This window comes from Corvus kubaryi, unplaced genomic scaffold, assembly GCF_017639235.1.
Source record: "Corvus kubaryi isolate FWS band 111438036 unplaced genomic scaffold, C.kubaryi_AGA036_p1.0 37386, whole genome shotgun sequence".
Lineage (NCBI taxonomy): Eukaryota > Metazoa > Chordata > Aves > Passeriformes > Corvidae > Corvus > Corvus kubaryi.
The window spans coordinates 25,873-49,689 of NW_024581128.1; the positions used below are offsets into that span (position 1 = coordinate 25,873).

General features: G+C 43.8%; 1 protein-coding gene across 5 annotated transcripts in view; it reads left to right on the forward strand.

Annotated features, from left to right (window-relative positions):
• The first annotated feature begins 3,913 nt into the window (after positions 1 to 3,913).
• The window catches only part of MAP4K3 (mitogen-activated protein kinase kinase kinase kinase 3), a 66,781-nt gene continuing 46,877 nt past the window's right edge, over positions 3,914 to 23,817 (forward strand). For all 5 annotated transcript variants that reach the window (XM_042036634.1, XM_042036635.1, XM_042036636.1 and 2 more), the window contains exons 1-6: positions 3,914 to 4,143; positions 12,591 to 12,648; positions 14,811 to 14,901; positions 17,703 to 17,767; positions 19,990 to 20,045; positions 22,879 to 22,926. In XM_042036634.1, coding sequence (XP_041892568.1) covers positions 4,033 to 4,143; positions 12,591 to 12,648; positions 14,811 to 14,901; positions 17,703 to 17,767; positions 19,990 to 20,045; positions 22,879 to 22,926 — 429 coding nt within the window. In that variant the 5' untranslated portion in view covers positions 3,914 to 4,032. The remainder of the gene's footprint in view (positions 4,144 to 12,590; positions 12,649 to 14,810; positions 14,902 to 17,702; positions 17,768 to 19,989; positions 20,046 to 22,878; positions 22,927 to 23,817) is intronic.

A 23,817-nucleotide genomic window follows, 5' to 3' on the forward strand; every position in this document is an offset into this window, starting at 1 on the left:
TAATGCAAAATCGTGTGCAGGAACTCTGCCTGCTGGGAACTGGCTATGGCTAACTTCCCTCAAGCAGCCCATGCTGGCCACTGGCAGTGCTGGCTGAAACATGGAACTTGCAGCAGAGAGGGAAGGAGGCAGGGATCATGCTGGACCTCACGCAGGCTTTATTTTCGCAAGAGGGGAAGAGGGGGATGTAAAAAAAAAGGAGGAAAAAGTGATGCAGGGGTCTGGCTGGATTCCAGCTGCCACATGCTGCACCACCAGCTGGTATCCCCAAAGAGCCACCATCTGGCAAATGCCACAGAGATGTGCCCTACCTCACCCCTGCAGCCATTGCTGCCCTGGGGCCCCATTTAGCTAAAAAAAAGCCATTTTTGCCTTCTGTGTTCTTTGCAGAATAAATGCCTGCATGAGCTGTCACTGCTGGCACCTTGCTCCTCAGTGTGACACCATAGAGGTGGCTTCTCTAAAAGGCTTTTAAAAGGCTGGGCAGTTGCTTTACAAATAAAGCAGGTACACAGTGCAAAAGGTCTCATCCTGCAGGGTGCCCCTCCTGCAGCAAGGGTGCTGGGTGCTTTGGGAAGTGGAGCTGAGCTTGCTCAGCTGAATGGGAAGCAGCCAGCCAAAGGCATTTGGGAACAGACAGGAGTGGACATGAGATGCTGCAAGGAAATGGTACAGAGGAGGTGCTGTCTGAGGTCAGGAGGGGCTGGGGGTCAGACACTGCTCCGGGAACTGTTGAAAGAGAGCATAGAAGACGCCAAGTATTCCGACTGTTGGCATCATGCTGGAAAGATTTATTGCCTTTTTTTTTCCTGTGAAGTACAGTGTAAAAGTCTCATGTTTGAGGAGGGGGGGAAATGCCCAGGCTGCACTGTTGCTTTTTTACAGTCTTAGAGCCATCCCCCAAAGTGTGAGGCTTAGCTCTTCCCTCTGGATATCAGGAGTGACTGCAACAGGGTTATACCAGTATGGGTGTCCCACATCTACATGCCTACATGCCTGCCTGCCTGCCTGCCTGCCTGCCTTCCTTCCTTCCTTCCTTCCTACCTTCCTTCCTTCCTTCCTCCCTCCCACATTTATATCTTCCTTCCTTCGCTTTGGGGGACAACCAACCTGCCCTGGGACTGACAAAAAACCACAGCTCTTCCCCTGACCAAGACAGCCCTCAGCATTCCAGAAGGAACTTGCCTGCCTCCATGTCTGATCCCATCTGGCTCAAACAGGCCCCTCTAAGGACACCTTCCCTCTCACAGCAGCCCCAGTCCCATAAGCAAAAGGGACAGGGAGGCCAGTGGCCACCTTCCCTCCACAGTTCCAGTAGATGCAGTGCCTTGCCCTTTAGTCTGGCATGGAAAGATGCCAGAGAATTGGGAAGAGCTTTTCAACTGTGACAAATTGCATTGGTGTCACCTGGCTGGAGCCAGGTGGAGTCTGCTAACGCATGCTGGCAAGAGAACCAGAGCTCCCACTCGAAGCAGTGGCCAGGACCTGGGGCTGTAGAGCACAAAGCAGCATTTCAGATCAAAGCAGTGGCAGTAGGAGCAGCAGCAGCAGGATGGATGGATTGTGAACACAGCTGGAAACAACAAGGCATCCAGTCTTAGCAGGGTATTTTCTGTGGCTGTGGGGTGCCATGCCACTGACTGCAGCTGGGGCTCGTGGTCCCAGAAGGCACCAAAACTCTTCAAGCAATTGGCATTGACTGAACTCTCACAATAATGTCTAATGCCCAAACACAGTTTTATTGAGTTCATTTGACTTTCCTCCATGGTGTTGAAGAGGAGCCCAGCCTGCCTCTCTGTAGCATATGGCTTGACTATCCTACCATAGCCACATCCAAGGAATAGGAGGAAGAAGAAAGCGAGAGAAGTCTTCCCAAAGCATGGGAAAGCAAATGATGCCTGATACTAATTTGATCTGACCTGCTTCTGAAGGCAGTGGAGGACACACCTCTCAGCTCCATCTGTCTCTCTTACTGAAGAGAAGGGACACAGACACTCTCAGAGAAACCTGTGAGTGTTTTTACAAGAGCAGAGGAAGAACAGGCAGCTGCCATGGATAGAAAGCAGGATTTAAGAAGGAAAATAATCCTGCTTTCTTCATTCATAACCATTTCTACCAAAGCAGAACTTGGCAAGAACATAATATGGGAACAACTATAAGCCCGTTCCCCTCTAATGGGATAAAAATGAGAGGCAAGAGCAAAAGGGTGTCAAGGTTATCGGCTTTCCCCAGCAAGATGTCTCTCAGCCTTTCTGGATGGAGCTCAAATTCCCTGGCATTTCCTTCTGTAACTCGGTCAGAGCTGCTGCTACTTCTGAACTTGTCACAGAGCCCAGTCCCCTTGGCCTGGCTCTCAGAGCATCTGTGGCAGCCCTGTCCAGCTAATACATGCCTGCCCCACTGCTTCCGCTGCAGAAGGTGGCAAAGTGTGCTGCAAAAACCTCAGTCACGTGCCAGGAAAAATTACTGATACCTGAATCTGAATCTGGCAGGTTTGAGACCATTTTGCTTGTGAGAGCAAAGGTCATAAAACAAAGCCAAGGACAGGAATGCACAGCCCAGGGTGGTTGGAAGGACAAACACACCGACAGAAAAAATGCAATTTCACAGGCATCGCTTGCCAGGGCTCAAGCTCCTCTCGAGCTGCTCAGAGCTCTGTTTCTGCTCTGATAATCACACATGGAAATGAGGGCAATCCCAGCCGCCTGTCCCAACGCACCTTCTCAACAGAGGGAAGACCCCACACCAATATCTTTGGCAAGGCAGGCAGGGGCACTGAGCAGGTGGTTTATCCTTGTGTCCAATGTTCCCCCTCATCCCACTGCGTTTATTTCACCCATCAGTCACTGGCAGCAGAAGCGTGGTGGGAAAAGCTGTGCCTGCTTCACTGGCACAGAGCTCAAGATGTGCCCACTGCCACTGGCACCCACTCACGGCACAACTTCAGGGGCTGCACATCTGGGGAGAAGGGTTCCCACAGCCGTCTGGTGCTTGTTCCCCATGCAGAGAGGGTCGGGAGCACAGACAGGGATGAATGTGAGCACCCCACATGCTTCCTCCGTGCTGAAAACCTGTGTGCAAGGGTGAAAATCTGCCAGTGGCAGCACTAGTATGAGAGGAGAGGGGGCCCATGCTTTATCCCATGGGGGCATGCACAACGCTCCAAAAAGTCACAGAATAAGGGGAAGCCATCCCACGGACGCGAGGAAGATGTTGCCCAGCCAGAGTGCATGGGATGGGCGTGCAAAGAGACTGTGCCAGCGGTACAGGGGACCGGCATCTGCACACATGTGGCGATATCCCTAACCTGTGGCTCCCATGTGCCGCGGAGGAAAGGAGGATACCTCCCAAGAGCCAGCAAGGGCCTCAGGATCTCCCGCAGGATCCACCTCTGGAGGATGTGGGCAAGTGGATAATGCTGGGATTACAGTGGTTTCCCAGTTGTGCGCGCTGGGACAAGGAGCGCTGAGTTTCCACACACCCAGCTGCGGGCAAATGCCCTGTCCCAAGCTGGAGAGCCAGGGATGGACAGCAAGGAACAGGGAAGGCGGTCCCTGCTGCACGGGGACAGCACCGCTGCGTCCTCGGCCTCCGGTGCTGCAGTGGCCCCGGGCACGGGGGCTGGGGAATTGCGAGCCCTCAGCTGCACCCGCGGGCTCCCGCGCCATGAGCTCGGCTGCGGGGGGGCCGGCTGCACGCTCCGGCGCTGCCCTAGCGGGAGGACGCGCTGGGTTGCTGGGGCAGGGCACGGGCGATCCCGGCCCCGCGGTGCCGCTCCCCGACGCGGGCGGGGCCCCCGGGCCGTGACGGGACCGGCTCCGCCACAGCCCGCGCCGGCCCCGCGCACGCGCAGGACGCGCCACCCCGGGCCGGGAGGCGGGCGCTGTCCCGCGCCTGCGCGGTGCGGCGGCGGGCGCCATGTTGGTGGGGCGGGCTGCGCGGTGGCGGTGAGCGCTCGGGGCCGTCGCGTTCGCTCCCCGTCTCCGCCCGGGGCCCGGGGGGTCGCGGCCGAGCGGGGCCTCCCCTGGCACCATGAGCGGCGGCGGAGGCGGGCGGGTGTGCGACCTGTCCCGGCGTAACCCCCAGGAAGACTTCGAGCTCATCCAGCGCATCGGTAGCGGCACCTACGGCGACGTTTACAAGGTGGGCGCTGCACCGCGACCCGGCGGCGGTGTCGCCTGTGTCCCCCTTGCCACTGCCAAGCAGCCGGGTCCTCCAAAATCTGGGAGGGCTTCCGCCGCCCAGCGGCGTCCCCCGGCCCTCTCGAGGGCAGCGAGGCCGCCCCCCTCCGGCGGGGTCTGCGCCGCCGCACCGGCACGGCCCCGGTTAGCGCCTGGTCCTGCCGCCCCCGCCCCGCCGCCGGCCCGGCCGCGTCCCTAGCGCGGCAGAACCGTGCGAGGGAACGACCCCCGGGGCGGGCGGTGCGGGACCGGCCCCGTCCCGGCTTCCGGCGGCCGTGGAGCCGCCCCGGCGGTCGGCTCTGGCCGCTGCTGCTGGGTGCCGGCTCGGGCGGCTGTGTCACGGGAGGAGCTTGCGGGTCGGGTCCCTTCCAGAGTGAGCCGGGGTCTGTAGGGGTTGTAGGGGGTTTGCTCACTCGGTTCCAGCCCAGATGTCGTCGTATTAGTCCCGGTTCCTGCTCCCGTCACTGTCTTGTGTGGCAATGCCGGTGTATTGTGTTTGTGTCGGTGTGAAACTTGAGTCTGACCCTGTGGAGGGTTAACTGGTGTCGTTAGGATGAAAGTCTTTCAGGGTTCCGACCTAACTTCAGCAAATGTAGGAGAAGCAGCTAAACATAATTTGGTTTGGTTTTTTTGGAGGAGCTTTATAATGCACTTTTGTCATTTTTCTCTGCTCTGCCAGTGTCTGTTGTTATTTGTGTATCTAGTTGCCTATTGGGATGTGGCAGCCTCTCCCTGGGATAGGATGACAGTGGTTGATACCTGCTCTTGTTTGGCCTTGGAGCAGAGGGGAGAGCTGAAGTTTGTCGTGTGCAGCCTGGTGGAAGCATTATTTGAACCGTGTGCTTTCCAAGCATCTTCTGCCCTGTTTTTGTCATCACAGGTTGTGTGTCTGTGTGTGTGTGTTTAAGGAAATTTGCATTGGTAGGCAGGACTGCAGGGAAACATGCAGAGCCATTCCACAGTTTGAGGTGCACAGAACTGGTGGTAATGCTGCCTTTCACTTTAAGTGAACATGCCTAGAATGAAGTCTTGTTTGGGTTGGGCCGATTTTGGTCTAATCTCATCTCGCTTAGATGTCATGGAAGTTTCAGGACCTAAATCCTCTTGTTACTGCACTCTTGGTGTGCTAACTCCGAGCTTTATTAATTGTTTAATTGAAAGGGGGTTTTGTGTTGTTTGCCCCACCTTGCCAGCTTTGAGTATTTGTGTGCTAAGCTGATGTTTTGCTCGTCCAAGTCTACTTGCCTTATGCTCTGGATTTTTGTTTTTCTGCAAGCTGTTTTATGTTGTGTGTGTCTCTTTCTGCTGCAGTTGTTAACTGGCATATTGACTGTGATACCTTATCAATCGGATTTTTTTCAGTGTTCTGTATGTGACTTTGCTGGATGTGAATTAACCAAGTCACCTGTCTTTATTGTCTTTATGGTTTCATTTTAAGGACGTTACCTCCAACCACAGAGTTTGGAATATTTACATATGCAATACCACCGTGCATGTGAAACCTTTTAAGTTTAATTGGATTTTTGAAGATTTCCTTGATGTTTATCATACTTAAATTGCAGTAACCTTCATTTTGGTGCTCTGTGAGTGGCCAGTGTTTGGCACTGCTTGTGACTTTCTCCTGTTTGAGGCAGAGAGTGGATTTGTTGATGCTTACTTACAATGTGCCTGTACCAGCTGAGATAGAAGGTGATATAGCAGGACCAGGATACACTAGGCTGGTATTACAATTATTTATTCTAGATGGGAAGTAAGTGTTTTCTGATTAGATGGTGGACCCTGCAGGGAAAATGCGAGGTGCTTTTCTCCTGTGTGGGTTATTGCCTGTTTCATTCTGAGGCAAGGTCTTGCGCAAGGTGTCTTCAAAGTGGAGCATAGAAGTACCCCAAAAACAACAATGAAAGCCAGTTTCTTTTAACATGACAAAGAAGTAGTAATATAGTCTGAAGTGTCATCCACACTTGAGCTTGCTAATGCCTTGTCTTATGTTTGTGAGTGGTTTCATAAAGCCCCTTTCTTTTGCCTTCACCTGTCACCTGTCGGTGAACTTTGGGGTTGGTGAAATAATTGTGTGGAGCTGAAATCAGCCATGTGACAATGGTACTCATCAGTGGTGGGATTTCAGCAGAGTGGTTCCAAGCACTGCACGGTACTCGGGCAGCTTCAAGCTGTAATTTGTGGCTTTGCCCCCTTAGCAGAGAGAGCCACGTAGGAAAGTGTTTCTGCTGTTAGCAAGCAGGGATTATTGCCTTAATAAGATGATAGTCTTGTTATGTTGAGTCTTGCTAAATGCTGACTTTCCTGGCGAAGCATTGAGGAGCTGAATGCAGAGCAGAGTGACATCTGCTTCCCTTACTCTGTTGTAGTTGAACTGAGCTAGAACAGGGCATGATTTAAATGTTCGTTTTGTTTTAAAAAAAATAAATTATATTAAAGAAAAGAGAGGCAGAGTCTCTGTTCTGGAGTTCATTGAACTTGACATAAGAGCTGGTGGTGTGGACTGAACTACAGAGGTTGGAAGGGAAGGAGGATGTGGGTCAGATGGATACGATCTTGCTGCTGTGAGACCTGCTCTCTAGGCTGGTGTCTGGAAAAGGATATGTCAGTGCACTGCCAGTACAGATTTCTGGCTCAACCCAATATTTTACAATTGTCTGCACTCCCACCAAAGTTCAGCTTTCAAAAAGGCCTTGGAGCAATGAATTCATCACAAGAAAGGTAATGGATAGCTTGTTCATGCCATTAACTCTCTATCAAGTATTCACAGTCAACAATAATGTGTATATTCTAACTAGCACCAGTGCAAATTTGTTGTAAGAAATGAAGTGTCACCTGTTGCTTAGTTCTTCACATATTCCTTGTGTGGGTCATTTCTGTCTTTTGTGTTTCTATATTTCACTGTTGCAAAGAATTTAATTCTATAGGGTGGTCAGCAAAGCATAAAAGAAGAATTAGGGTTTATTGGTTGTGAAACAGAGATAGTGTCCTGTCCTGCTCAGTTTCAGGAAATATTCCTAAAGTTAGATGAGGTAGTTGCCTAATTTTGTTTGCTCTGCATTTATCCTTCTTACATTTAGGAAGGCTTTGCTGTCTCTTGGTATGAAACTGCCATTCTAACAATCCCTAGTCCCAAATACTCTGTAAGTTGTGCCATTCTTTTAAGGCTTGGGTTACAAGTGCTTTCATAGGGTTTTCTGACAGAGACTGTATAGTTATGTTTCCTGTTAGTCCCCATTCTTGTACCTTTGGTTTTGGTAGTAACTGCGCAGAGTTTGGAAGTATTTTCTGAGGTGATTGTAGGTCCATTACTTTTGTTCATGTGATTAATTTATATCACAGCATATCTTTCAAAAAAAGAATAATTGCTTTGGTTTAATAAAGGTTGAACTTCATTTGTCATCTCACAGGTCATTCGTCTAGTGCAGGTGAACCCTTCCAAAGATTTTCATCACCTTACTACAAAAGAGGCCCTTCTTTTACTTTCCCCTTTACTGAAATTCAAACAGTTGTGATAATTAGCGAGATTATTGTTCCTGCAGAAGTTATCTATTATACTGTGTTTGCCTTATTTCAGTTCTTTTTGACATTTATGGCTTCAGCCAGATAACAAATGAAGACTCACAACTCGGTGGGCTGCACTTTGCTTGAGGTCTCATTTTTTGAAAAAGGAAAGCCTGATTTTTGTTTTCCAGCCCTTTAGCAGGGAGGTTGGTGAGGGAAGTCATGTATCCACCAGCTTAACAGCCTCATGCTCAAAATTTAGGGTTCTGTGGGTATCTCTGGAGAACACCTGGTGACTTACTGCTTTCTGCTGCCATCCATGGTTTGGGTGTCTGGCTGCTGGTACAGCTGCTGTGTTTCTGGAAGAGAACGTGTCCAGGTCAGATGAACCTGAATTTTGATGAACTTCTGTTTTGGAGTGTCCTCTTCTCTGCATGTGCGTGCCCTTGCTCCTCTTTCCTGGGGTGATCTAGTGGGGCATCAATTCTTCTTCAGTTTGCTGCTTCTGAAATGTTGAAACTTCTAGCTGTGTTCTTTTTGATAGGCATTTTAGTCTTCCTTTCTTCCTGATTGACATTGCAGCTTTTGAAGCTTCTTGACTTTGTTAGGAATAAATGTCTATGTTTTGACATCTCTCTATTCAGCTTTAATTGGTTTCTGAAGCTTGTCAGGTAGGCAGAGAGGGGGGTGGATGTTTTGCCAGTGTTTTTACTGCACTGAATAAGTTCTATAGGTCTTAGTTTCTGGGACTGTGGTTTCCTTAGCCAGTAATCTGTGCCTTGCACAGAGGTTTTTGTTTAACATCAACTTTGTCAAAGTATTGCTTTCTAAAATTGTAACTCTGTCAGGTTGTGGTATCACACTTTCTACCAGAGTGTGGCAGCTAATTATTTTTAGCTGGGGGAGTTGTGAAGGTTTGAGAGGCTGAAGAGAAGGGCTCTAAGGGCTGGAAACAGAGGGCTGGGGAGCCACTTGGATGCATTTTCCTGAAGAGCGGAGCTAATCAGGCTCAGGAAGCCTCTCTGTACACTGGGACCAGTTTTCCCATGGAGTAGTAACCTGTTTAGAAATCATTTTGTTCAGTAATTCACACAGGAAGTGGTCAAAACCAGAAGCCCCTGTCTTAGACTTTTGCATTTTTGGCTTTGTTGCAGCATTATATGCTTTATATTATCAGTTTCCATTTGAAGGATAAACAAATCCTGAGAGTTTTTAGCTTTTATTTCTAGTTGGTGGCAGTTTGTTATATAAATTTTTTTATCTGATATCCTGCTGTTGTTACAGAGTACACTAGTAATTATTTCCTGTTTAATTAGGTAGTGCTTCTTCAGTTGGTGGAATTTTTGAAACTCCTCAGATGGCAGTCTGGATCTCTGGAAGAGTATAATTCTTTCAGCTGCTGATAGAATTAGCATCCTTCTATAGTTTTCAAGAGCAGACATTGTATAAATGCTGTATACATTTGGTAAAGTGTCTGCATGCAGATGCAGGCATTGTAGGCTAATCTTTGCCCCTGGAAAACCTGTATATAATGCATTTCCACTGACATAGTGAAATCTGCATTTGAAGGAAAGAGTTGAAGGATCCTGCTCATGGAAACGGGTGGATGCTGTAAAACTCAGGATCACAAAGGCTGGGAGTTGGAGCACATGTAAATGGTAACAAAAAATGAGCCTGAGTTTTCTTACATGGCCTCTTCAAAATTTTAGTTGTGTTTTGTCAGCTAAAAGGTACTTAATTGAAATTGTTCTTCACCCACCTACTGCTTATTGATTTTCCAGTCTCAAAACCCCTAAGCAGCTGGCAATTTCAGTGGGATTTTCCTAAATAAAAGCTCAAGATGGTGTCCTCCACATTCTGAGGTGCTGTGTGGTACGTACACAAGCACCCCCAAATTCAGGGTCAGAGCCAGCTCCAACAGGTGTCGAAAACCGTACGGTGCTTCAGTCATTCTCGGTCTCTCATTCAAGTGAGCTTAGAGGAGGAATTGCTTCACAGCTGATGATTTGAAAGGGGTTTGAGAGCTAGTAAAACCTGTCACGGGTACCTCGTTTTCATCCCTAGCCTTTACAAGGAACCCTTGTGTCACTACAATCAGAAGAATCTTTTTATATACTCAGATTAACAAAGACAATTCATATTCCTGCTGTTGATAACACCTTCAATGCTGATAACCCAAACAGAACGAGATGCAAAGCTATAACTTATTCAGATTCTCAATTTGGAGTCATGTTTTTTTAATCTATGCCCTTAAGCACAGGGTAGCCTGCTGTTGTTGAAGGTGTTGCTGCCCTGCATTAAATCAGATTTTTTTCCTCCATTCTGGCTTTCATAAACCCAGGAAGATACTGGTTCAGAGAATTACCCACTGACCAAAGAGTCCCATGACTGCTGGTGCTGAAGAAAGGAGGAAACGCCTCAGCTGAGGGTGAAAAAGGTTTGGGCTGCCCACAACTCGAACAGTTCTTTTGAAAACATGACATTGAAGGTGAAATCCCTTGGCAGTGGGAGGGAGCTGAATCAGCCTCGAGGTGTTACAAGTGCAGGTTTGGGAAGGCTACTGGCTGCTCTCACTGTTTCTTTGGTTGGCATCTTACATGTCCTGCTTCTGATGTAGCTATTCATTTGTCTCTCTGCTAGTGATGAGGGGTTTTTTTGGCATCACTACCATGTAAGACTTTGTGATGAGTATCCTCATATATTCTAACCAAATTGGTTTTGAAACTGTCACTAGCTCATACCCACCTTCTACCTTTCTTTCCTTGCCACAGCACTCTGCAGAACATAGTGACTTATGGAGCCAGTCAGTGACACCAACTCCTGACAGCTGGACGCAGTATTGTTAAAAATAAATAAAACAAAAAAAAAAAGGAGCAATTTTTCTGAGGCATGTGAAATGTTTCCATCCTGGCTTGTGCAGGATGTGTAACTTCAGGATCTTCTCACTTATATCCTCTACAGTTGTATCTTATTGAATATCTTATTAGTACAAGTTGCCCTAAAACAAATCTGTGTTAACAAGACTCCCTGATGATCATAGGTCTTTAATTTTTCTTGTTTATCTTGGAGTTTAAAAAATGCTAATGTTTGATTCATGAACATTTTGCTTCTATTTGTTTCTTGCTATGAAGAGAATATGTTGGGAAAAGAGCTAAGGAGTAAAAATCCTAGCTCATGCTTCATACTTTCTCATGTATTGCCTTTATTCTCTGGTACAGATGAAAGGAACTCATGTTTTTGCTGTTCTTAATGTCTGTGTGTCTTTTTTCCACCAGTGATGGATGGAGACATTGCTGCCATTGGTGGGTGGTTAAATAATGACTTTCAGGGAAGGCTGCCAGAGAAAATTTATTTGTTAATTGTTTTTTTCCACAGTCAGTAAGGTTTGGACTACTCCTTGACTTTTATAGGATTCCCACTGGTCTCAGAATCTATCCCTAATGTTCTGCTCGCAAATTATTTGCAAATGCCAGTGCTCCCAGCATTGCAGCAGTGTTGCCACGCCAAAGAATAGTGAGAGGTTTGAGATCAGCTGTACAAGTAGTGAGCTGGGTAGATCTCTAAACACAGGAATACCCTCTGCATTTATTTCCAGACTTCATTGCTGGTTATTTTTTTATAGTCTTAAGGGTATTTTCTCCTCCACTTTTGGTTCCACAAAAAGGCCCAAGCTGCCATGTAACAAACCTTACACATATTTGGTAAGTCCATAAAGGTATGAGTTCCTGCCCTTCCTAAAGTGACTTAAATGAGACTATTAGCAGCTTACAAGGTAGGTCCCTGGCTACACCTGCAAGTTCTCTGATTCTGACCTTTGCAAAAGCATGCTCTGAGCCCTGTGTAGGGGGTAGTGTGGGCACTGCATTCTGTGCTCCTAGAGTAGAGGCTGTAGCTGGCATCCTTTAGGAGCTGCTACTGCTGCTTGAGTGCTGGGAAGCAGCTTTGCTGCCTTCTCCCTGTGGTTGGGTGCATGGACACAGAAATGCTCTGAAAGCTCTGGACAGATGGCTTCTTGGTTTTCAAATAGAAGTCAAATTGTACCGTTGTAGAAGAGAAATCATTTTTATAGTAATTTATGTTGCTTCTTAATGGCTTTTAAAAAATGTAGCTTCCTTGGTTGTTCAGTAGAACTGAGGTCTTACCTGGACCTTAGCAGCTGTGTTGGTCAGAGCATGGTGCTAATGGAATCAAGGTTATGGGTTTGATCCCTGTATGGGCCATTCACTTAGGAGCTGGACTTGATGATCCTTGTGGATCCCTTCCAACTCAGAATATTCCATATGTGAAAATGCAGTGAAGCTCCTGAGTCATTGCTGCTGCAGTTGGCTGCTGTGTGTCTGAGGGGAATGTTTTGAGGAAAATGCTCCCTAGCTCCTTTGTTGCTGGCTTGCTTTTTTGAACCCTTGCAGCAAGGGGAGGATGCTGTTGTTGTTGGAGAATAAGGTTCAAGGGGCCTGGCACGTAGCGAAATGGGGAAGAAGTGTTGCATTGCTCTTGTGGGAATCTTGCAAGTGGTCCCACACACTGCAGAGCATGGCCCTTGGTGTCCCCTGGGTCCCTTGTCTGCTGAGAGACCCAGACGTGTGTTACACCTGCTTTTCAGTCTCTCAGTGCTTGGTTTATGTACAGATTTTAATACGGAAGCACAGTGTGGTCAAGGACTTGCATAATGGAAGTGTGGTGTGGCATTGTAGTTTCCTGAGCAGGCTTAAAGCTTCAGCTTTCAGTACAAATCAGCTGTTCAGTGTTCCCCAGCAAGTGGTTCCACTGTGTTAAATCTCTGTGTACCTCAGCTGCTCTTTGACTACATGCTGTCAGAGAACATCAAGTCAAGAATGCAGAAGTGGGTGCTGTGTTCTGCTCTCTAAATACTCCTTTTTTTTTTTTTTTTTTTTTTTTTTTTTGTAGGCTCGAAATGTCAACACGGGTGAGCTTGCAGCGATTAAAGTAATAAAACTAGAACCAGGTAAGTGGTTTCTTAACTGAAGTAGGCCAGAGAAATGAAATAATTTTGTGCTTAAGATAACAGTTGTCCAAAATCAGTTAAGTCCACTTACTGAAAGAAGGGATAATTCTTGACTTCTAGTGTAGGAAAAAATACACTGTTCTAAAAAAAAATCATGACAAGCAAGATGTAAGAGGAAAAATGTAATTGGAGAACAGTTAAGTGGAAGCTGATTAAAATTTCAGTGAGAGTTGGGGGTTTTCTTGTTTTAAATACTGTGTTCAACCCACATGATACAAAAACCTCTAGAACAAAAGAAATTAGGAGACAGCAAGGCAGAAAAAAACTCACCTGGTAAAAGAGTAGGGAAGGAAATAAAAAGAAGGATGAAATAATAGCTAAGCATTAATATCTGGGAGTTGAGTACATTTCCTGAAAATCTTTTGAAGGCTCTGATTAAGATTTCACTGTATGCTAGATTTATGCTAGAGCTGTGCTTCTGTGGTGATTTCACAAAGCTTATGTGCCCTGCAGATCAGTTCTCAGCCTGCAAAGTCTGTTCTATTAGTAAGAGTAGGCCTGTTGAATAGGACTAATCTGGGAAGTAAAACATCCAGACTTTTTGTTTAACTTCTGGCTGTTGGTGTTCAATTTCCCGATCTAATGCTGGGGGGTGTGTGTGTGTGTAATATCTTAACTACCTGGTTTGATCCTTAAGGGAAAGAAGGTATTAGTTTTTTCCATTTCTTTTCCCTTACAATTCTGGAAGTGGTCAGAAGTGTTGTGTTTTCACAGTATGCGCACGTTTAAAAGTTCAAGGCAGGACAGTATGTTACTGGGTAGTTCAAAAAGTGTGTGTTCATCGCACTTCTTTTCCTCACACTGAAAATGTGATCTCAGATGCTCCTGTCTAGTTCTGCTTCTTTGGTTTTTTTATGTCAGTTCCCGTTGCTGGAGTCCTTGGCTGTGCATGATGTGGATTATCAGTCCAGCTAAGCTGAGCATGAGAACTATGCTGTGGGCAGAGCCTGGGGGTGCCCTGCAGCTGGGGTAACTCACCCCCATGCTGTGGTGATGGGTGAACGATTGGCATCTTACACTTAAATATTTTTGGCAGCTTTTGGATGCCTGAGTGGTGCTCAGAGAATAGGCTTCAGCTGCCCTGTTTTGAAAGTTTTGCAGATTGGGGTAGAACATGCAGACTCACGGTTAACAGTGATTAGGGATGTGCTTTAAGGCTTTATGCTACTTTTATTTTGAATGCAGTGAAAATGCTGGTCACATACTGGAGGAATTGTGTCCTGTCCTAGAGGTCCATATGTGAAAATAATTTCTGTTCTTTAGTGTCTGTGTGTTTAAAAGTCTAGCCAGGAGACAGGAAGCCATCAGCAACACACTAAAGATAGATGTTAACTTGCAGCTTATGGTTTGAAATTTGCTGTCAGTTAAATGAAAAACACGGGAATATCATATTTCTGGTTATAAATAACTGAATGGATAGGCCATCAATTTGTTAATGTACTGGGAGAAACTTAAAACATTCCCAAAAGAAAAACATCTCAGTTGTGTTTTCAGTTTCACACACGGTTTTCTCAGTGTACACATCTGGTAAGAGCCTTTAATAGAAAGACTGGGACAACCATGGTACCAAATGGTGAGATTCAGGTAAATGCCACACCTGTGTCAGTGTTTTCTGGATGTGAATTACTCACAGTCCATGAATTTACATCCTTGTGGAGTCTGCTCAAATGTTGCAGCAGCAGCCTACTAGTGACTGCTTTGGAGGTTTTTTGCTTAGGAAGATGAGCTAATGAGTATGGGCATGTGGCCAAAAATAGCAAAGTTTTGTTGTGTTTTTAAGAATCCAGGCTATTGGCAGGGCTTATGCAGATGGACACAGTAGGGTCTCAGGGAAAATAAGGACTTCAGAAAGAGCTATGGCCATTAATTTAAGAGCTATCAGCAGATGTGAGGTCCATCTGTCCCAGAATGAAACTGAAGAATATACTTAGTTGTAGCTAGGCCCTTGCTAATAAATAGCGATTTACAGCTGATTTATGTCAGTGAAACTTGCAGATAATTAGTCTCAATTACTAAGAATGTTTATTTTATAAACATTTGCTGAAAGTTAAGATGTGAGTATAACCCAGGCCAATGAAAATACTTGTTCTACTGCATTTCAGGAGAAGATTTTGCTGTTGTGCAGCAGGAAATCATTATGATGAAAGACTGTAAACATCCGAACATTGTTGCTTATTTTGGCAGCTATCTCAGGTACAGTTTGTTTCTTTTGCTCACTTAAAAATGTGTCCCTATCCCCTTGTAAAGGCCAAATCTATAAGGTGACATAGGCAAAATATAATTTACCAAGTATTATCCACTTTTGTATTTTTTTTATTCATCTTCAAGTCTGTTCTGTTTACTGCAGTGTCTCTCTCTAAATAATCTTTCTTCCAGGAAAATTGTTCAGTGACCACATAGTCATGTTTCCTTGGAAATGAATTGATGCTTGAAAGTTTTGAATTCAATACATAGGTGGAAAATTAAGCAGAAGTATTACAAGTATGAAACATCTGTGTATATAGTATCTTTTAAATCTGTTTCGGTAGAATGTCTGTTTTTCCAACATGTGAACTTCTGACCAGAATGTGAAGGTTTTGTGTTTGTTTCTGGAGGTGAGGTTATTTGCATTGTAGAAACAGTGACAAATGTATTCAGTTGTCTTACCAGCTACTTCTTCTAACCAGTCATAGTGGGAACAGATTGCTTAGTATAACTAATAAAAAACTGTTTCTGATGCTTTTTAAAATTTCCATGTGAAAACAGATAGTGCACAACTACTGTTGTTGCACTCAACTTTCTTTAACATTTTTATACTGAAACACTGCCTCTTGTATACGCAGGTTGGAGGTGCTTTTTCTTTAAAGAAAAAGTTTCTCTCTTGTCTCAGACTATCAAAGTATACCTTTGGAGACCTGGAATTAAATTTTGGCAAATATGCTGTATATTTTGTCATTCTCTTACACTCTTACTGTAGTCCCTCCTCTTCTTTGGCAGAGTGCTTCTCTTTTGTCTAGGCAATCAAGTCACTGTCTTTGAGACCTTTTATTGTGTGACCTTTTGTTTTCCAAGCATATTTCAATGCTAAGAACAATAAGACAAATACCATTGTCCTATACTTGCTACTCACCAGCATATTGTTCCCCAAGGATTTCTTCTGTTTGTGTAGGGATTTCTGCCTTCCTGTTAGCCTGGGTGTTAAGTTCCAGACACTAAAATGGTACTGTTGATCCTGTCTCTGTTTTGCTTGCTGCTGTGGCCATATGCTCTGCAGAAAGAGATGACTGGGTATGCTGTTGGATCTTACAGGGATCTTCACCTGTCTCAAAGTGCTTAGGGACAGTAATAAAAGGCTACATAGAAAATAAGAAATATAATCATCTCTTCTGATCCTCTTAGGTTCTTTTTTGTCTTCTATAGGGCTTTTGCACTCTGGGAAGTGAATGCCCAGTAAGCAAAAGGGAGAATTTACACCACTTAAGTGCTTCATGTCTCTTACTTTGTGGGTGTTCTGCTGCTGTCCCAAGGCTGCTGGGAGGGTTCTGGCTTCTTCCCACTTCCACACTGCTGCTACTTTTGGTGTCAAACAGAATGCAGCCACATAGGCCCGTGAGCCCAGTGTCCCCAAAAGTGTCCCTGAGTCCTGCATCATTGTGGGGAACAAAGAAGGGACTTGGAGATGTCTCTTCAGTGCTTCTTTCTTGCTTGGTTTTCTTGCCCAGGTTGTCACACTGCTTCTGTGTCTGGATTTGGTCAGCTATTTCAGTGGAAAGCTTTAATATTATTTTAAGCAAGGCTTTAATTGACCCCTTGAAATGTGTGGCGTTAACAGCCAGGGAATTCTGTTGCGTAAATCTCCTTTAATGCTTGGACAGTACCTTTCCCACCTCTGGAGGAAGCAGCTGGGACATAGCTTTGAGGGCCATGTGGACTCTGGACATAAAAGGGGAGGACATCCAAGAAAGACAGCTCTCCTTGGAGCAGCAGCTATTCCAGCTGTCACCTGCTGGTGAAGATACTTGCCATTTGCAGCTCAGGAGACAAGCTCAGCACTTCCAGCATTGCCTTGCAAAAACACTGCCACAAATGTGTCTCAGCTGTTCTAACAGAGCCTTATGAATGCAAGGCATGCAAGACCAGGTCATCAGGAAGCTGCAAAACAACCATCAGTCTTTCCTTTGATTCTCCTGCATTACTGTCTTCTCCAAGGTGGTCGTATGGGATTTTTTTTTCACAAGTATTTTGATGGCCAGGAATGACTAGGCAATTCCCAGATTTTTTGCTCTCCACAGTGCCTTTTTGTGGCTACACGTCTTGCCAGTGAAAATAGAACTAATGGCCATAGTAGAAGATACCTTTGAAACCTTCAGCCCATTCATTGTCTATTCTTGGAAAGCACCTTTTGTGGAGGCACAGGGAATCAAACTAAATTGATTCCCTTAGTAAGGGAAGAGAACTAAATAACTTCCCTTGGGACCCTGCCACCAAAAATATCCATAGGTATTTGTGAAGGAAAAGACTTCATCTGAGCAGGCACTTAACCACAGCATGGAGTCTGCTCTGCCTAGCTTTGACTAAAGCACTACAGTTTCACTTAATTTGCTGTGAAAGAAATTTGGTTGACAGATCCCTGGGGCTTTTTGTTTTGTGTTTGTTTCTTGTTTGTGTTAACTCCTATGCTCTGAAAAAAGTGGAGAAGAAAAAATGAGGAAGAAATAAGAACCCACATCTGTTTTGTCTCTACTCTCAGAGGAATGTATTTCAACAAAAATCAGTGTCAATGTTTCACTAATACTGTTTTTATTGCTTCATTAAAGTAGATTATTTTTGACTGTTTCATTAGTTACTATTTAGACAGTGAAGTGTCACATGAAGATTAAACTATACTCATTATTTGACTTTTCATAATTCAGTGCATGTTGTGTTGTGGTTTATAGTGTTTGAGTCCTCTGCCTTATCCTTTACAAGTCCTTGGCAAATCTGACAGCTAATGAATGGTTTCGTTCATTCTTTAGACGAGACAAGCTATGGATTTGCATGGAGTTCTGTGGAGGTGGCTCTCTACAGGATATTTATCATGGTATGTCAAGACTTTATTCCTGAAAATCTAAGTACAGCTCATTTTCAAAATTGAAATGATTGCAGCATTTTGGAATTAGAGAGGAGGAATCCTAAATTTAGTATCCATAATAATTCATTGAAGGTCAATTTTAGCTTGTTTTTACTTAATTGGTTTGGGTTTTGTAAACAGAGTTAGTGGGGGGTTGGTTTTTTTAGCAGTAGAAGTTATTTCCATCCTTCAGGGGCTCATATACCCATCACTGCTTTTCAAAGGCTGTAAAATTAGATAGTATTACATTGTAAAAAGAAAAAAATTGATGTCTTGATGTGCTGTCTTGCTTCATAGCCATTTTGTTTCTGAGCTTTTGAACTTTGCTTTAGTATAATCTATACCACTTCCTCCGGCAACCTAGGTATGTGGATTGATTAGCATGGATGCTCTTGTCCTTTGTAAATGGTTTGAATGTTTGTGTACCAGTAGTTCCATGAGGGTCTTTTTAATTTTTTGGGGTTTTTTTTAAGCTGGATGTGTGACAAGTGAAAAGCAAAGGTGGTCTCTGTATTTGCTTTAGGCTTGGCTGCAGTGAGCAGTCAAAGAAACGAGGACCGTCTGTGAATCTGTTGGATAAAGACAGGATCAGTCAATTGCTTGCTATTTTTCAAGAGACAAAATCAGTTTTGAAGGACTTTATTGCCCTGGAATTAAGACTTGTGTAGGAAAGGAGTATGCTCGAAGTGAGTAATAACTTTGTGGTTCTCAGGTGATGTTTTTCATTGAGGAAATCCATCTATACTCGACATTGTGAAAACTTTACGTGTGATGGTCTCTTCTGCATAAGCAGCTTTTTACATTTACCTTGGGTGCAGTTAAAAGAAGCACCAATTCACAAGTTCACACCATGTTCCTGGCATAGTCATTCGAGTGTGGCCTTGGTGATCCTTTACCTCCTTGCTAATTTTGAGAAAAGCATCGTGTTTAATAGGCTCTGTTTTGTGGAACACCTGTAGAATAGGAAATGAGCTCATGCCATATAAATGCCTGAGCAGATGTCTACAGGAGTGGTTTCCCGTTGCAGCTGATTTTTGGCTTCTCTGCTGGTAGTTAGAATGGAAGGTTGTTTTCTGATCTTTATTATGCTATAAAGAGTCTTATTCCAATTGAACTATAGGCCTCTGTAATCTTAAGTCATTTAAGTTAATCAGAATTCAATTTCTCAAAACAAAAATAGATGCCTAGATACGCCTACTGTGGGTGCCAATATTTATAGTTTTATGTGGGTTTGGAGCTTTTTTTTCAGAAAAGAGAAGTTGGAGGTAGACTTACTTTGAAGATATATGTTGCATGATACTAATATTGTAGAAGCTAAGCAGTTAGATTCTTTAATCTAGATTCATTCTTAACTCCCTACTCCTTCAGTGTCCTTTGAGAAACTCCATCCAGCTTCTCTTTGTTTTCTGTGCAAAACCTGAAAAGCTTACAGTCAGGACTGCATTTCCTGGTCTTAAACCCCTTTAATTTCCGGATCAAAGTCCAGTGACTGGGACGAGTCACAGACCATTCCTTCCTTGCTGCTCACTGCTTGGTTTGCGTATTTGTTCAGAATTTAATTGTTTTCCTCTAAGAGACTTGAGTGAAGCTGGACCCTCGAGGGAGAGAAAGACTCCTCTTTCCCTTGGGAAACTGCTGAACCTGCTTACAGGGGGAGTTTGAGAAGGTGCTTGGTGTGGCAGGCCCAGGAGCAGCAGTGCTGACAGCTGATTTCAGAGAGAGGCTGAGAAGCTGGAGGGAGCAGCTTCTCAGGCAGTGGGAAGGATGGAAGGAGAGAGCAGGTCACAAATGGTATAAAGAAGTGCCCAGGGCTCAAAGAGGACTGAATGGAGTTGGCTGCAGCTCTGAGTCACTGAGTTGAAAGTCCAGCCCTCTAGAGAAGAATGGGTTTGTTCAGGAAAAAAAGTTAGGCTTAGATCACTACTTGTGCTTCTTTTTCCTTTTAATTACTATGAGATTTAAATATAGAAGAATTAGTAGTTTCCATTCCAATGGGACTGGACATTTTTGACTTCAAAAAATGTTTGATGGCCTTTGGGATGCTCAGTCTGGGGTAAAGACTAAGCACATTTACTTGTAGACTCGTGGTGTAAGGTATTATCTGTGTGAACGGAAGTAATTGAGGTGTGAATTTGGAATGGGCAGTATCTTACCTGATTTTGAGATTTTTTCCTTTTTCTTTTCCATTTCAGTGACTGGACCACTATCAGAGCAGCAGATTGCCTATGTTAGCAGAGAAACACTACAGGTAGTGTGTCCTCAGGTTTTCGTGGTAGTCTTTTAATGTAAAAGTTATTAAAAGCTAAAAATAAAAGCTACAAATAACATGTGATGCCATGGAAGTGCAGTAATTGAATGACTGCATTTTTCTCAGACTTTTGACGAGGTCCCATATTACAGCCTAGAAATTTGTATAATTGCATAACCTCAAATTACCCTGGATCATTTGAAGAAAACTCTTGTCATCTTTCTGCTGTTAATTTTACATTTGTTTTTAAAAGGGGGAAAGCAGCATATTTTCTTAATCCATATTTACGGTATAAATTAGTTACTGCATGTTTGAAGGAAAATCTAAACACTCAGCTTTGCATATGTCATAATTGATCTGTGCCAATAAGAAAAAAATTGCCTATGTGCTTGAGATGTTGAAGGTAAGGTCATTAGCCTCTCCTTGTGGGTATGCTAGCTTTCATTTTTCTTTCATAAATTACAGGTTCAGTACACCAGTAAAACTTAATCAGAAACTGCTTTTTCATTGGATGTCTTGCTTCTGTGTGAGAGAGCAGTTCTTGACTTGTAGTGAATGCAAACCTGTTGGATGCCATCAGTTGAGATCTGCTGCCTCTCTCAAACTCTCTTGCAAAAGATAGCTCTATTCCAAGCCATCTCCCTTGGTTGCCGCTTACATCTCCCTATCTCTCAGTCAGAGACTGCTGCCTTCTGACTTACAGGATGTGGCTGTTTTTTTTTTACTTTCAGATCAGGCTTATGTGACATCTGGGAGTGTTAAGGGTTTTGAGTCTTTAAACCATTTTGAAAGGGTTCTTAGAAAGTTGTAGGATGGTTTTGGTTAGAAGAGGCCTTTAGAGACCCCCCTGCAATGAGCAGGGACATCTTCAACTAGATGAGGTTGCTCAGAGCCCTGTCCAACCTGACCTTGAATGTTTCCAGGGATGGGGTATCTACCACCTCTGTCTGCAGCCTGTTCCAGTGGTTCACTACCCTCATAAGATAAAAGAATAATGATAAGAGAATTCTTCCTTATATCTAATCTGAATCTACCCTCCTCTACTTGAAAACCCTTATGCCCTGTCCTGTCACAACAGACCCTGCTAAAAACCTTGTCCCCATCTGTCTTATGAGACCTCTGCACATTTGCTGAGGATGCCCTCAATCCTACTGTCTATATAATTGATAGAGATATTAAACAGTCTAGTGTGGAACCCTGAGGGACACTTGTCACTCTGAACATTGAGCTTGTTTACCACTGCTCTCTGGATACAGTCATTGAGGCAATTCCTTATCCACCAGATAGTCCATCAGTCAAATCCATAATCTTCTCAGATATGGAGGAGTGAGTAGTCTAGAATGGAATTTATGAAACCATTTATTTGTGTGGGAAGATATCTTGGTTAATAAGTATAAACTGTGTGTGAGAAAAAAACTTGCTATTTTGTACGTATTTTCTAAATGTTATTCATGGACCCATTTTTCTATATTTTAAATTGTCTGTAAATACATGTTTATAATACTCTGACCAACTATAATGCATGTAGTTTCAGATGTCTTGTTGCAGCTTATAATGCAACACCATTTTCCTGAGTAAGAAGTCTGAGAATATAGGCTGTTGTCCATGCATAGAAGTAATTTTTCCATTAATTTGGCCACCAGTATCCGTGAATCCGGAGTCTCACTTGGATGCTGAAGTTAACATTCATTCTCCATATTTAGAAGCCAGTTGAATCCTCCATTTTCAAAAAATACTTGCTGTCCATTTTACTGGAATCAGTGAGATTTGATTCTGAAAATATGGGTCTTTTAAATGTGACCTTTAAAGTACCTGTCTCCAGGCATTCAATTTTGAAAATGGTGACTTCAGATTCTTCCAGGGCAGTGGTAAAAGTGTGTGAATTAATCAGAGATTTAAGGAGTGTACATGGGACTCTTCTGCCTAATGCCAATTGTTGCAGTGGTCTGCTAGATGCTTTGATTAATTGCATTTTAAATTTTGCAGTCAATTTCATGATGTCTTGCATGAGCTGGCAAAAAAAATACCAGTCTTGACATGGATATTTCCCATGAACATAGAGCCTTGTGGAGGTTCATGGTCACAGAACAAGAAAGATGTTTGCGTGTCGTTTTACCCTGGAAGAGCATTTTAGGGATAAGCCGGAGTGTCCAGAATGCCATGGTCTCTGATTTGTCATGCAGGAATTTGGTTCTGTGGAATTCTCCCAGAATTTAAATTTGGTTTCTAACTTGTGTTGAGTCTTAAAATGTTTTGGTGCTGTCATTGAGACCCATAAGGCTGAATGCTTTTACGGAAATCCATCAAATAGAGTTGAACTCCAGGATTAGACCTAAAGCACTGCCTGCTAGCATGTTTCTAGGCTTGACTGAGATATGTAATGATACAGGAGATAGCTTTACCAGTGGTACAGAGATCTGACTGCTGAATAGAAGACTTCTAGGCAATTTACCAGTAAATTTTTAGCTGGGTCTAAAAAGGTGACAGTTACCATGTCCAGAGGAAAACTTGTTTGGGGAATACTCTTCTTCCGACTGGTGTGGTGACTGGTATTACTTCCATCTGTCCTGTCGTTTAGATATTAGATAAATATATAAATATCTTTATGTAAAGATATTTAGGTATGCTACTTTATATAAAGATATTAGATATGCTGCTACGTCTATTAAGTCTGCAAATTTACAGCAGGTTACACTGGAATATAAAAATGTTCTTCAGTCAGTAAGTCATTTAGAGGATTGAATTGGACCCTAAATATATGTGCTAATTGAGCAAGAAATGTATGTCAAATGAAAAATGTTGGACTAAATGACTATTTAAATATTTTATGCAGGGACTATATTATCTTCACAGTAAAGGAAAAATGCACAGAGATATAAAGGTAAGTAAAAACAGAAGGGGTTTTTGGTACTTTTAAAATAGGCTACATCACCTCCAGTGGTCTTCACTGTTACGTATCAATTTTCAGTATATTTCTGAATATGTAGGGGGTTTTAATCTATTAGAATGAAATAAAAGTTTCTGCCCAAGGGGAAAAAAAAAAAATCTTTCTTTAAAATACATCCAAGGAAATAGTTTGTTCTCTTCCTTGGAGCCACACATACTGTTTATGTGGACCAGTGCTGTAAAATTTAGGCATCAGCTGGTGTCCAGAGCAGTATGTGTTCAGATGGCTATCAGGGTGCAGGCTCTGTGCAAAAGAAAGGTTTGCTCTTTCCATAGCTTTTCCAGGGAGCTCAATATCCCCTTCTTTTTGAACCAGCTTTGGCTTCTTGCATCTTGGTGAGCAGATTGCAGGGCAGCGGCTGCTGTTCTGTGCAGTTCTTGGAGACTACTTCTGTCCCCTCCCTCGCATGCTAAAAATAGAGAGGGTGCTGCAAATCAGGCTATTAGTACTGACTTACTTAAATCTCCATCTCAGCAAAGCTATACCAAAAGTGGCTTGTTCAAACTCTTACACTCTGTTATAGTTTCCTTCTGGTGCTTCCTGTTGACTTTTTGTTCCTGAAGTTTTACTGCCTAGTCTTTCCAAAGCCCTTCCAAACCTGGCAAGCTTCCTTCTGGAAATCTGACAGTAAATCATCATATTCTTTTGTGTTGTTGCATGCTGCTGGTTTGGCTGGTTTTGCTTTCTTTTTTCCCCAGCAGCTTCAACTGTAGTTGCCTTCATGCAGCCTGATTCCAAGTTGTTCTCAATGGTTGCAGAAGAATATTTGGGTTTTGAGCAATCACGAAAGTAATTTCTGAATGAAAGATTACTTCAGGCACCCAA